The following is a 13,977-nucleotide window of genomic DNA, read 5'->3' on the forward strand; positions in this document are numbered from 1 at the left end:
TTGTAAATACTTGTTTAAAAATAGTTTTCTAAGTGTTTAATTTTTAGAAAAATTTTGCCATAGTTTTCCCTTAAAAATGGAGGTTTCCATGCTTTCAAAGCATATCATTTTCTTTTAAAAATCATTACAAATCATCAACAATTCATACAATACTAACCAAGTGCCAAAATCATGCATTTTACATTACTTCATGAACTTGAAAATTTAAAAAAAATTTGTAGTAACTTAATATGGTGTTAAGTAAGCTTAGTTACTCTTTAAAGTGTGGTTATTTGTTTAATAACATCATTTTTGAAGATTTTAGATCTTCACAACTTGTAAAAAGATTTTCTAAAAATATTTCTTTTTGAATTTTTCTTGTTAGTAACATGTTTCTACACTTGATTAATCACTAAAATGTGATTAGTTTCTTTAAAACTCATGTTTATGTAAATCTTGTAATTTAACTTAGTTTCTTGAGAAAACTAGTTTTGAAATCATCCATTTATTAGACTATTAACATGTATTCATAATCATCTTCCACAAAATCATCTTTGTTTTCAAGTTCATGTTGAACATAAAGGATGTTCAGCTTGGTTTTTCATAAGATCCTTCTCTCATCTTGCTAGATCACGTGTTTAATCACAATTTAGCAAGTTTCATATGATGTTTAACATCACAAACACAAACAATCTGTTGGTGCATACGTCTGTCGACTTCGTCTTGCATCGAGTCTTGTACTAGATTAGAAAGATCAGGGCACGAAAAACGAGAAAAATGTCAAAATATGTGTTTGTGGGTATTTCACACGAAATAGCCATTTCGTGTGAAACTGATTTCGTGTGAGCCTGTTCGTACGAAATAGCCAGCCTATAAATAGGTGCCTTGTGATCTTCATTTGTAACTTTCCGGTTTCAGTACCGAACTGCTGTCGAAGTGTCTATTTGCTGTAAAACTTTGTCAAATCAATCAAAAGATAGTTTAAAGTGAATATCTAGCTGAATCAACTTGATACGTCTGTTTCCGCCTTTCGTATTGAGAAAAAACTCTTCTGAACGACTCGTCTGGTCGTGCAAACGATCCTACACAATCAACAACCAAGAATCATACAAACACTTAAACAACATAGATCATGATGATTTAGAGCTTTATGTTAGTGATTATGTTCTTGATTCTTTATGTTCTTCATGATTAGTCTTTTACATACACTTTTAACCAACATAAAGAGAAGTAAAATGAGATTAGATGAGTCTTACTACTAGCATAAGGCTAGGGAAGAGATTCAAGATGAAGATGATGATAAACTTGATGGTTAATAGCTTGTGAGAGAGGTCCTTCAATCAACAATGGCTCCTAGTTCCTTAGTTCAGCTCCTTACACCTTATGATCACTTGGGAATGGATGAAGATGAGATGAAAGTGATGGTGGTAGGTGCTCTTGTTCTCGACCGAGAATGGAGGAAGAGGGAGAGAGAGTTTTGTGTTGGTGTGTTGTGAAGAAATGAGAGAATGATAATATAGAGGTCACTTATGTAAACCTCCAACAACACTTAATCCCTTGGATATTATGTTCTCTAAAGTATAAGACATGATCCAATAAAATATGTAGAGAAAATCAAGGGTGGGGGCCACCCTTGAACCGTATACATGTGGGGGGGGGGGGTTAGTTTGTAATGGTAAGTTAGATTATCTAGTTAGGTTATATGTGTCTAGTTAGTGATATTAGTTGTTATGTGATTATAATAGGTGTCATGATGTTCGGGGACCATAACTAACTCGGAAATGATAAAACAATGCTTCTAGTGAAAATTTGGTGTTTAGGGTAGTGTCCGGTTGTTCGGTTGGTTACCGGTTCGTTAAGGCGCGAAACTATGCAGCTTAGTGTGTTTTATGTTACCTTTTGTAACAGTTTTGATTACCGACACTTAGGAAAGTATTCTGGACCATTAAACCATAATTCTGTATAATATTAAGTTGTTTAAATGTTGATTTTTGCTGAATTTTGCTGAATTCTGCAGTTTATGAGAGTTTTAGGCACTTTCTGGCACTTAAACTATCACTAGGAAGGCAGTTTTATGATCCTTACTTTCCTACACACTATACTAGTGTAACTCTTGGTTTCTGGCTCATTCTGTGTCTCAATACCATGTCTGTCTAAGTACTGAACTCCCGTTAGTATTTCTGATTTGTCTGATAACTGTGCTAGCTTTGTTTCGTGCATCATTTGAATCAATAAAGTGTTGCATGCAATAATGATATGAAGTCATGCAATATGTGATGCACTTGTATGTATTATGACAATAATCAGAAAGCATTCATGTCATTAATTTAAATCAGCACAGTCATTAAAGCACTAATTATTGTTTAATTATTGTACGGATACATAGAAATTTGCCAGTTGTCACAGTTAGTGTTCATTCATTTAAATGTAATCAAGTGAAATCATAATAAATATTGATACAGGTTAGCAGCTATGGAGTGTATACTTCTTTAAGATTATTAAGATTTCTAAAGCCTAGAAACCCTGCGGGTTTTAGGGAGTGAAACCCCCTAGGACATTGGGGGTACCAAAGTGCCAAGTCCCTTGACGAGGTTTGGGGCAAACGCCCTAGTGGTGTCTAATGGCAACACCCTAGAGGGGTTTGATCATCGGGGAAAAAAAACTGATCATTACCGATAACTTGTCATTAGTGGTAACTGATTGTCAATAGTGATAGCTAGTTATCAACAACAACTTGGTATGTTCATACTAACTGAAGACAGTAGCAACTGCTATCATCAGTTTTGTATTTGGTGTAAGTGTGTGAACATAGTTACAGGTAAAAGGCCATTCATCAACAATAACTTAGTTACCGTTGATGGTTCTTCCTACTAATAAGTTACTATTGATGTGACCGAATAACTGCCAAGGTTTTTAACAGCCAACTAACATACTCTATCATGAGGAGTTGTAATGTTTCAACTTAAAGATTGTACGTGAGGGTTCCTCATCTATATAAATAAGGTCTTTGGTTTGTTTTAGATACGATTATTCTGTCACACATTTTCACATAGAATCAGATACTCAGTTATATTTTCTCTTTGAATTATATGATTTGGTATACATACGATTAAAGATTTCGAGAGTACCACCAAAATACCTTAATGCAAAAGTGACTTCGGTATACAATTCAAAAAGATATATAGGCTATATCCTCAGTGTAAAATATACAACTTTATGGTAGTTTTTTACTTGTTTAGGTTGTTTTGGTATACTCTTTGGCAGTTTGGGCACGGTTTGTTGGACGGATACTGTTGCCTTTGTTGGGTTGATTCATATAGATAGTTTTTGTAAATGATTTCTGAACACACTATTTCACAAATATGGGCGGACCTCGCCTTTGACCAGGGTGGGCGGTCGCACCGCTTAAAAAAATTTAGTGTATATTTTAAGCAAAAAAACCCGACCGCCCCTTGAAAATATGGTTGAACACCTCATTCACACCCCCAACAAAAAATTTCTGGATCCACCACTCATCACAAATAATGTAGTTGGGTGACATACTAAGAAAACCTAAAACACATAATCATATACAATAAAAAATGTAATGTTACATATATGAAAATCCTACACCACTTTACGAAATAATTCTTATTTCGAGAAAAGCACAATACTAGCAAAACCAACAAATTCAATTAAAGAAACCTTATAACACAGAATAACAAATGGTGAAACAAAACACTTTTAGCCCATTACGTATACCTTAACCACTTAACCATTCTTAACTTTATATAAGCATTATATCACTTTTTTTTCCTTTTTACTCCACTTCATCTTAAAGAAATGGTTTAACCTTGTTAACTTTACCCCACTCATCATTTTGTAATTTTTTTTTAATTTTAAATATTTAAATTAAATACAAAATAAATAATAATAATAATAATAATAATAATAATAATAATAATAATAATAATAATAATAATAATAATACAATTTCATTAACTTCGTAGCTAAATAAACATTGATAATAAATAACATTAATTTCTTCTTATTATTATTATTATTTTTTTTTGCTCAAATTAACATGTCAACCAAGGGAGTTTTAACATCCCTTAACATTGGGAGGAAGTGACTTGAAAGACATGTTAACTTGCATTGTCATCTTTTAACACCAATGAAGTTAGAGTACACCACAAGACCTTACAAATAACCAAAGTTATTTCATCTCTCATGGTTCAAAGATGAAAATCTTTGGAATATTTTGAGAAAAATGCGCTTCAACCACACCTTCGCAACTCTAAACACCCGATTCGTTATAATTTTATTAAAATTTCTCAAACAATTTACTAATTTGTCCTAATTCCACATACAATTTACTAATTTGTTCTAATTCGAGGAAAGCCTTAGCACTAAGAAAATCTATATATACGAAGAAAATCCATAACTCATAATTACACCAAAAAATTATTAGTATTGCAAACTTATTCTTATTCTTCTTCACAAGAAACCCTTAGAGTATTCACAATGAATCCCTTATATTTGTGTGAGTGAGTTAATTAAAACATATAGCATATAATCATAAAAAAAATAAATAACAAACATATAATTTGTTAGTATTGGGTTTTCCGGACAACGAACGAGATCAAAAGCAACATGAGAGCACTTGAAGGATGGGTGGTTGCAATCGTTTTTAAACTCTATCAATCTTAATACTTTTACAATATTCACACCGCACTCAATCTCTAATCAAGATAATGTGGATTATATAGAATGCTTGATTTCCAATTATTAATCTTTATGTTTCAATAGATTGTTTTTAATTTGGAGAGTTAGTTGGAGGTTTAAAATTGTTAATCATCTATTGAATCGGATCTGATTCTTCCTTAGATTTGTACGACAAGATTTTTTATCTTGCCTCAAACCTTCTAGATGTTTTTGGGTTATGCTAACCGTTAGGGCTGCAAACGAACCAAACGTTCGTCGAACAGTTCGTGAACCGTTTGGCGGGAAGTTCGTTTGTGTTCGTTCGTTTATTAAACAACGAACACGAACAAGAAATTTCATTTGTTTAGTTAAATGAACAAACATGAACAGAGATCACATTCGTTCGTTTATGTTCGTGAACGTTTGCTAACGTGTTCGATAGTACATTAATTTTTTTTAGTTTTTATATTTTATTTAAATATTTTAAAATTTTAACAAATAAAATATGTAATAAGCGTCAGTGTATTATATCTTCTGCTCATAAACTCTTGTTTGCGTTCGTTTGTTTCCATTTGTGTTCATGAATATTAATTTGTGCTCATTTGTGTTCATCAACGTTCATTTTCGTTCGTTGCCTAAAATTAACAAATGAACACGAAAAAGTTCATTTCCTTATCAAACAAACACGAACATAATATCTCGTTCGGTAAGTGTTCATGAACAGTTCGTAAACACATATATTTCTTAACAAACAAACACAAACAAGGTCTTGTTCGTGTTCGTTTGGTTTGTTTCCAGCTCTACTAACCATACCTCACACCTCTCATTTTTATGTGTTGCACTCCTCTTCAATCGTCAAATTCGTAATATTTCTCTTTTTTTCATACTAAAAGAAATAAAGAAAATTTGTAATATCTCTCTTTTTCATACTAAAAGAAATAAAGAAAATCTTATAACTTGATATCTATAAGAAGAGGATAATATGAAAATTTGGAAGGGAAGTACCTTTAGGCTTTAGCTACCCCTTTTTAGTCATATACTCCAAAATGTTGACATATAAGATATTAACTAGAAAACGGACCTGCGCGCGTTGCGTCGTGGACCACAAAGTTGACTCGAAGTATATTGATCTATCAAACATAGCTTCATACGATGAGTTTTTAAGACTTATAATTAATACACATGTAACATTTTGACCTACTATAATAGCAAGGCTACCTTAGAGCTGTGTAGAGCCATAGAGCAATTACATTTTAAATAAGTAATCTGAGTTAAATTGAAGCACCTCTCTGCATATAATTTAAAGCTAGAGTTATAAGGAAACGCTTACTGGAGAATGTTTTTATATAGTTATATGAACTAACAAAACAAAAGATATAGCAATTCCCGGTTACTGCTTTTATATTTTCCATGTTTATGGTCTCGCTTTTGCTCGGTTCCAACAAAGAAAAATGCTCCTTCGGATAAAACAGCTCATCTACAGCAATGTCTTCTATAACACCTTCAAATTAATTAGAAAAACTACATTAAGTACCAGATGGCCTAAAAAAATCTAAAACATGGATTAATGGTAATTCCCAACAACTGACCCGTAAAGTAGCTTTACGAAGAGCAGAAGAACGTATATAGTTCTTCATTAATGTTAATATAGATATATCAAGAGGCACTTCACTTCACTGACCTTATTTCTAATCCATGGATGACCTGTTCCATATCATATGACATATCATATCATTATTAACTCAAGATTTAAGATTAACCATTTTTAGCCAAAAAAAAAAGAAATGAACCGTCTGTTTAGTGTTGGTCATTAGTACAAGTTATTTGGCTAGAAGTATTTTTCCTATTTAAGTCTTTTTTTCATTCAGTTCTAAGTATGCAATTTCCAGAATAATATGAAAAAGCTTTTGGGCCCAGATACCTATTACTGAATTCTTATTCTTATTTGTTATTTATGTGAGTGAATGAAACAACATAGAGAAGTCAGAATCTCTTCACCTGACAAAAGTTCATCTCTGTATCCTCCAAACCATTGCACCACCTCCATGAACTCGTGTATAAACATCATAAATTTGAAAAGCGTATTTTTTTAATATGATATTATGCCAAGTTTAGGGATACATGAGATAATATCTTCAACCAATACATTTATCAAATGGCGTACCGATGCTAGGAAATAATGGACTCGTGACTCCTTTTGTTACTTATAGTGTTTGCCGGTATCGCCCTAGAATTAACATACAGATTCCCTTTTATATATCTTCAATGACATGTCCATTAAAAGAAAGAGGATAATTATATGTCCATTAACAAAGATTAATATGTCAAACTGCATGCTAAATAAAGTTTTACCACTTACCGATCTTTGAGCAAAATGAACAATTCCAACGGTAGAAATGCCCTTGTTGTGTACACCAATTTTTCTATACCTGACACACAAATATGCAAACCATTAAAATATTGTTTTTATTGTAAATTATTTAAGTTGTATTCATTAGATTACCTTTAGTGTTAACATGTTAACACCACCAACATCTGTTTCTTATAGGAAAATCAAAAACCATTGTTTAATCATTAGTTATGTTATAGAAAAACCCCTTCTGATTCCAAAACTATATTTTTTTTAAACGGTGACTTTCTTGTGTGTTCGGCCATCACACTCCCAAAATTAGAAGAGCCTCATTGCCCCACTCTGGCCAGCCTATGTTGTTTATTCGAGCCCACGCTGGCTTCAGAGTTTGGCTTGGGCGTTCCCTCGGGAAACCATACCGTCAGGGCCTAAAGCCCTACCATGAAGTTCGCTATAACACATGTCTTCAACACCCAGCAACACGTCAAGTAATGGCATAAATCACATAACCAATTCAATAGTAAATGCATTTAAATTGAATAAGATGAATGATGAGTTATGTCAAACAGAAAGGAAAAACGCACATACCACAAATGTCTGATTGTTTCCAAGCATAATGGAGGTGGGGAAAACTCTATCAATGGTGCTTGCAGCCACAGAAATAATCCACGGAGCTGTGTTAATTACGGTTTGAGGATACGAGCCAAAATTTCCACAAGAAGAAACCACAGCGATCCGACGAGCCACAACATGAAACGAATCAATGGATAACGGATCATCAACATACGTAGGTAACGGCGAAGAAGTGCCCAACGAAACAGAAATAACATGCACACCATCATGGATGGAATCATCAAATGCAGCAAGAATATCAGCCGAGCTACAACCACCAGTGGCCCGACAAACCTTATATATAGCCAAATGAGATGATGGTGTTCCACCTCGGGCTAACCCACGGGCTAGCCCGAAGAAACTGGTGTCTTTTACTATTGCCCCTGATGCAATGGAGGAAATGTGGGTCCCATGACCATACGCATCGCGCGGTGAAAGAAATTCAGAACCATCGATTGTGTCCAAATTTCCAAATTCGGCTTCGTATCCCTTAACGTACCATCGAGCACCAATGCTTTTCCTATTTTAGTTTAAAAGAAAAACTTCTAATACATTCATTTGTTTGATTTAAGAGATCAAGTCTAACTTTCTAAAGTCAAACTTTATACAGAAACTAATAAATTTTTATAGCAATTCATTTAGATAATCATTAATAAGTCTCAAGTTTAAATGAAATAAAGTAATCTTAAATAATTATCTATTTAGTCATTCTATATGCCGAACCTATTGCAGTTGGATTTGTTAAATTTTTCTCCTTCCTCGCATATGCCTTTCCACCGTGAAGGTACCCTCTTCATTCCGGCATCATTTAAGCTTTTGTTCATGATCATGTTCACTAAAGACAACCTCGCCCCCTCGAGCAGCCGACAACAGCACTGCAACACCGGCGCTCTTTCTATATCTACTCTCGCGGCGCTCTATCTCTTCAAACATGGTTCTCTCTCTCCTTCGCCAGTGTTTTGTATCACAGATAAGAGATCGTTGAGGAGGAAGGGAAGGGATGAGTGTTTTGGCTGATGTGGGGTGAAGGGGTGGTGTCTGAGTGGTGATGAGGGTGAAGTGATGATAGAGAAGCAAAGAACACAAACAGCCCAGCGGCACACGGTTTTCTGAAAACCACCGTACAACATTGGAAGCAAAATGTGCAACCTCTATTGCACAGAATTGTTGTAAATTAGAGTAGTATATAATATAATATATTAATTTCCCAATACTTTTAATACTTGAAATTTCACAAATACTCCAAAATGTTGACATATAAGAAATTAATTTGGCAATTGATGAAACATTGGTTAACACTTAGGCTAACCAGCTGGGTCGTCTCGTATATGGGGTTCAATCTATTTCTCCACTCGCCGTTTACTGGAAACCTGCAAAACAGAACACCGGTGACTCGCCACAAGGAGGAGAATAGCGGGTTCTCCTTGTGACCACCCTCCGGCGTGAGATTAAGTACTGCTTTGAGGAGAAATAGTTTGTGTTGTAGGTGAAATGTAGGGAGAGCAGAATGTTCTACCTGAATAAGGAAGGGTCCTATTTATAACCGAAGGATGAAGGAGGGAGGAGAGGCCTTGCCAGCTGCCATCGGGCGCAAGCTGTCCGACCAAGCGGAATATCCTCTTGGTCTCTTCTGCTGCACTCAGAGTAGTGGGTGACGTGGCGCGCCGCTATTTGTCCAGATAGGGGAACCGTACCAGCAGCTGTCGGCTTGTCCTAGGATCGTGCTGCAGGTCCATATGGCGTCCGATCATTGGTGACACTTGTCGTCCTTTTTGTCTGGAGGAGCATCTTTGGTGCCACCTTGATAGCTTCCAGAAGCTTCTAGAAGCTTCTGGATACGCTTGCTGATGTAGACGCCATGTTGGATAAAAAAGGGATGTGATCCCTGCCATGTGTACATATAATTGGGACCATACCTCTTCAGCAATACTTTTAATACTTGAAATTTCACAAGTTTCACCATTATGTAAAATACCAAAATGTGGAAATTTTGCGACTAAAAAAGACAAAAGAAAATGAAATCTCTCGTATAAAAAGGTATACCGCAAGTTCGCAACTAAAAAAGGCATCACACAGTCACATCTAAAAAAGGGATTCCAAATTTTAAGGTTTTTTGTGTTATTATTTTTTTCACATTATAACAATGAATGCTTGATATCGTATAATAACTATTAGACTAAATTATAAGTTTTGTCGTTTAGCTATATACTTAATTTCAGACGATTTTCTTTGGCGCAAAAGTTGACGAATTCTTAACTTAATATTACAAAATCTTGCATGGTATCTTTTTGAGTCTGACCGACTATTGAGTTATCAAATGACTAAATTTGTAAAAAATAGATTATAAATAAAAATAACTTTGTACACTCTCTCTCTATTGCACACTCTCCACTCTTTATCTCTTTAAAAATCCTCTTCACACACTCTTTCTCCCAAACCATAAATCTTATTTTAGAAGATTTTGAGACGGTGGATGGTGGGTTTAGCGGTGGTGAGTGGTGGATGGTGATGGTTGAGTGGTGGTGGATGGTGATGGTGGAGACGGTGGCAAGTTGTGATAGTGGATGTGGTGGCGGGTTTAACGGTAGTGGGTGGTGGATGGTGATGGTTGAGTAGTGGTAGATGATGGAGACGGTGGCGGGTTGTGATGGTGGATGTGGTGATGGGTGGTAAATGGAGACGGTAGTGGGTTGTGATGGTGGATGTGGTAGTGGGTTTAGCGGTGGTGGTTGGTGATTTGGGTTGTTTGCAGAGTGAAGTTAAGGTTTCGGTGGGGGTGGTGATGGTGGGTTGTGGTGGTGATTTGGGTTGGTGGGATTGGGGTGGTCGATAGGATTGGTGGTGGTTGATAGGTGATTTGGGGTGGTGATGGTGGTAGTCTGGTAGAGAGAGAGGGGGGGTTAAAATAATAATAATAATAATAATAATAATAATAATAATAATAATAATAATAATAATAATAATAATAATAATAATAATAATAATAATAATAATAATAATAATAATAATAATAATAATAATAATAATAATAATAATAATAATAATAATACCAATGGAAACCAAAGGTACTTCTTCATCCTAATTTTTTTTCTGATGTGTTTGATGCTTTTACGGAAAAAAAAAGTTTGAATAACAATAACAATTTGAAGATATAAAAGAAGTTAATGACAATTTTTATATAAGAACGATAAGTTTTGTGATTTAATAGCATTTGACGTTAGGCTAATATATTTAAAATGGCAGATTGATGATGGTGCCTTCTTCATCGCCTCAGAACTCATCCACTTGACGAAGATCCTCATTGTCGCCTTAGAATACCCATTATCTCAATAGGGCCCTGTACTTCCTATTTGTTGTAAATGATGTTACCATATGAGATGTGCGATTAAAGGAAAGCTAGATTTTTTCCAACATTATGCTAGGCGATTTCTCATGGCCAACATTAACAATCCCATGACGTTCATAGACAATTATGATAGTTTCACTTATAACCTTAGCCAGGTTTCCCATTCTTTACCTATGTCAAAAGTTAGCAGATACAAGTACAAGAAACAAGAATTAAGGAGGTTTTTTTTATCGTAACCCGTTTATATGGGAAGGAGTCATAGGATTACTCATATAGGTCAGTTTTTGTATGAGATTGAATGTACCTACATGTTTGTGTCCAAAATATCGCTTTCTTTTCCATTCCAGCTATATGAATGTCTCATGCTTGTATACATTTCATGTAGCTTTAGGTATATTTTCTTGTCTCATGTTTGTATACGTTTCATGTAGCTTTAGGTATATTTTCATGCATATTTTTAGGTACGAAAAAAACGGCTTCTTTGAAATACTTTAAAAAGTCATTGCGCCGCTGCAATGCGCAGCGGGTTAACTACTAGTTTTTACTAGTTATGTATAATAGTTGTATACAACTTTTTTATATTATCTTAAATGAATATAGCATTATTTATTTTTTCAATCAACGCTCACACTATCTTCAATTTCGATCTCATAAAGGCAATTCGACACTTGTTTTAATTTCATTTCTTTAACTAGAAAATAAATGCAAAAGTTATAAATGTTATTTAACTAGTTTGATTGATATTTTCAAAAAAATTAGTGGGTGCGAATTGAAATATCATGTGATATATTACGTAACTGTCTTGAAAAGTAGAAATTTTGATTGTCAGCTTTCTTAAGTTCAATGTTTAAAGACAAAATATTAAACGTGTTGTGGCAACTATTTTCATGTGAATATCGAAGTGATTCTTGTGTTGAAGAACATGAGTTTTCACTTTTTATATTTAAAAATTTGTCCCTTTACCTTTTTGGTGTCTCATAATATATAGTTTTAAGCACCAAGGTCGATATCTATTGGGATATTGTAAAATTAAGTTATGAGTTTTGTAACATGATATTGAGTTAACTGTGGGGGGGGGGGGGGGACTATACGAGCACCGCATGAAAATAATCAAGTTTTGAATTATCAAGTTTACATTGTTTAATTAACATGTTGTGTTTGAATTAAACTGATTGGCCCATTTAATTAAACATATTGTGTTTAAATTGATATATTTTAACTTGTTTAATGAAATATGTCGATGTGTCAAATCATTTAAGTTTTGAGCTAAAAATATTTATACACTTGCAACCCCTTTAAAGTTTAACAACCTTTATATGGCCAATTTACAACCCTTTTATAACTAGTTGGCCAATTTGACTTATTTAGATAAGTGTATTACTTATGTACTATTTGGGTTAGATCATTTTAAGTGTGTTCGAATTTTTACTTCAACATATGAACCCGATATCATCCAAATGAAACCTCAAACGTAATACATGAAGAAAAGATGAGGATAGAAACAAATACATTGTAAAAGAATTAAGAGAATACAAAATACAATATTGGTGTTGAAAGTTTTTATTAGTTCCATAACTTATAAATATTTATTTATATATTAGGATAAGATTATATAAGATAACTATCAAAGTTTAAATACTCTATAACTAATGTAAGAAATATAACTAATTTATACTATATAATAAAAATAAATTAATGAATGACATGTATTATTTATTTGATCCATCTATTTATCACATTTGAAACGAATAATATTTATATACTTCCTATAAATGTTCAAAGATTTTTTTAAAAAAAGTTATTAACTTCACGTAAAATTATTTACAAACTAATTAAATAAATGTATTGTATTGTCAATATCAATATCTATATTTTATATCTATATCTATAAATTATAATAAATCAAAACCATCTTAGGCACAAGACTTTCTTTTAAGCCATTAATTGTCACGTGTCATTATTATACTATTTATTGTTTCGCTTTAGGAGAGAAATCATAAGACTTTTATAGCTCTTGTTTTCTCACAAATTTTAAAGTAATTAGATTTTTCTTTTTGTACAAATCATTTCCTTTTGAATGTGATTACAAATCACAAATCTTAATTAATATAATCAATAAATACAATGACAATTTAAAAATATAATCATTTAAAAATATAATCTATAATTGTAACTAATATAAACTGACTTGTAAAATTATAATATATATATTTTACGCAATCAATATAGTGTAAATTGCCTTTTTTTGTTAAAATAAATTAATATAATACTTATTACTTTTTGTGTATTGTTATTATTATTTTTTTAATAAAATATTAAATGATAACTGAACATCATTTCTATATTTAAAATGTTTGCATATCTTATAAATAAATAACAATTTGATGTTTAGCAAATGATTATTAATAAAAGTCAAACACAATCACTACTACTTAAAAGAACCGGTTTTTGCTCATGACAGTTGTATGTAACACTACCAATAATAAAAAGAAGACATAAAATCAATCTACGAATATTAGACAAAGATGAAAACTATTACAAATAAGACGACAAATGTGGTGTACAAAGAAGTATTAGAGATTTATAGATTGCTAATATGTTTGTTACTTACCAATGAGCTTAGTGACCCATTGAAAGGCAAAAGCCTTTAGGTACACTTAAATTTGAATGTCTTAGATTCAAGACTTCAAGTCCCACACACAACAGAAATAATCTATAATATATTAAAAAGGAGAAGTGATGTACAAGATGGTAATTTTACATTGCGTTCAACTTTTAAAGCAATATGTACAATTAATAAAAGCTTATTTTGAGAGGGTAAAATTGTAAAGAAATCAAGTTTTTAAGACACTAGAAGGGTATAATAGTAAATTTCACATAGACTCGATACTCTCACACACACAATTCTTTCCTTCTATGCCCTTATCGAACCTAATCGACACCGTGTAAATGAAACCCCCATCTCGGTTGTTGAACATCAATCATCGTCATTCAATGCTATATTCAC

At 33.0% G+C, this 13,977-nt stretch overlaps 1 protein-coding gene across 6 annotated transcripts; it reads right to left on the reverse strand.

The window, feature by feature from the left end:
* Positions 1-1,044: 1,044 nt before the first annotated feature.
* LOC110929634 (subtilisin-like protease SBT3.9) lies at positions 1,045-8,710 on the reverse strand. 6 transcript variants are annotated; one of them, XR_004888443.1, is made up of 8 exons: positions 8,348-8,710; positions 7,601-8,144; positions 7,022-7,091; positions 6,661-6,922; positions 6,252-6,366; positions 5,881-6,163; positions 5,668-5,792; positions 1,045-1,061 (listed from the first exon to the last, which is right to left on the reverse strand). XR_004888443.1 is itself a non-coding variant. In XM_022172793.2 (6 exons), exons 1-3 carry the CDS (start codon positions 8,452-8,454, stop codon positions 7,086-7,088), a joined length of 657 nt encoding a protein of 218 aa, XP_022028485.1. In that variant the 5' UTR covers positions 8,455-8,708; the 3' UTR covers positions 5,889-6,163; positions 6,252-6,366; positions 6,661-6,889; positions 7,022-7,085. The 6 variants fall into 6 exon arrangements, 5 of the variants coding, with proteins under 5 accessions (XP_022028485.1, XP_022028484.1, XP_035843385.1 ...); XM_022172793.2 differs by lacking the exons at positions 1,045-1,061; positions 5,668-5,792 and having other exon boundaries at positions 5,889-6,163; positions 6,661-6,889; positions 8,348-8,708; XM_022172792.2 differs by lacking the exons at positions 1,045-1,061; positions 5,668-5,792 and having other exon boundaries at positions 5,889-6,163; positions 8,348-8,708.
* Between the last annotated feature and the right edge of the window lie 5,267 nt (positions 8,711-13,977).

Source organism: Helianthus annuus, chromosome 3 (assembly GCF_002127325.2).
Source record: "Helianthus annuus cultivar XRQ/B chromosome 3, HanXRQr2.0-SUNRISE, whole genome shotgun sequence".
Lineage (NCBI taxonomy): Eukaryota > Viridiplantae > Streptophyta > Magnoliopsida > Asterales > Asteraceae > Helianthus > Helianthus annuus.

Excerpts from the sequence above, each read along its gene's own strand:
- LOC110929634 (XM_035987492.1), bottom strand. The coding sequence starts at position 8,454 with ATGATCATGAACAAAAGCTTAAATGATGCCGGAATGAAGAGGGTACCT. Across the intron at positions 8,145-8,347 it reads AACAAATCCAACTGCAATAG|GAAAAGCATTGGTGCTCGAT; the intron begins GTTCGGCATATA and ends AAACTAAAATAG. Across the intron at positions 7,501-7,600 it reads GAAACAATCAGACATTTGTG|TTGACGTGTTGCTGGGTGTT; the intron begins GTATGTGCGTTT and ends TTATGCCATTAC.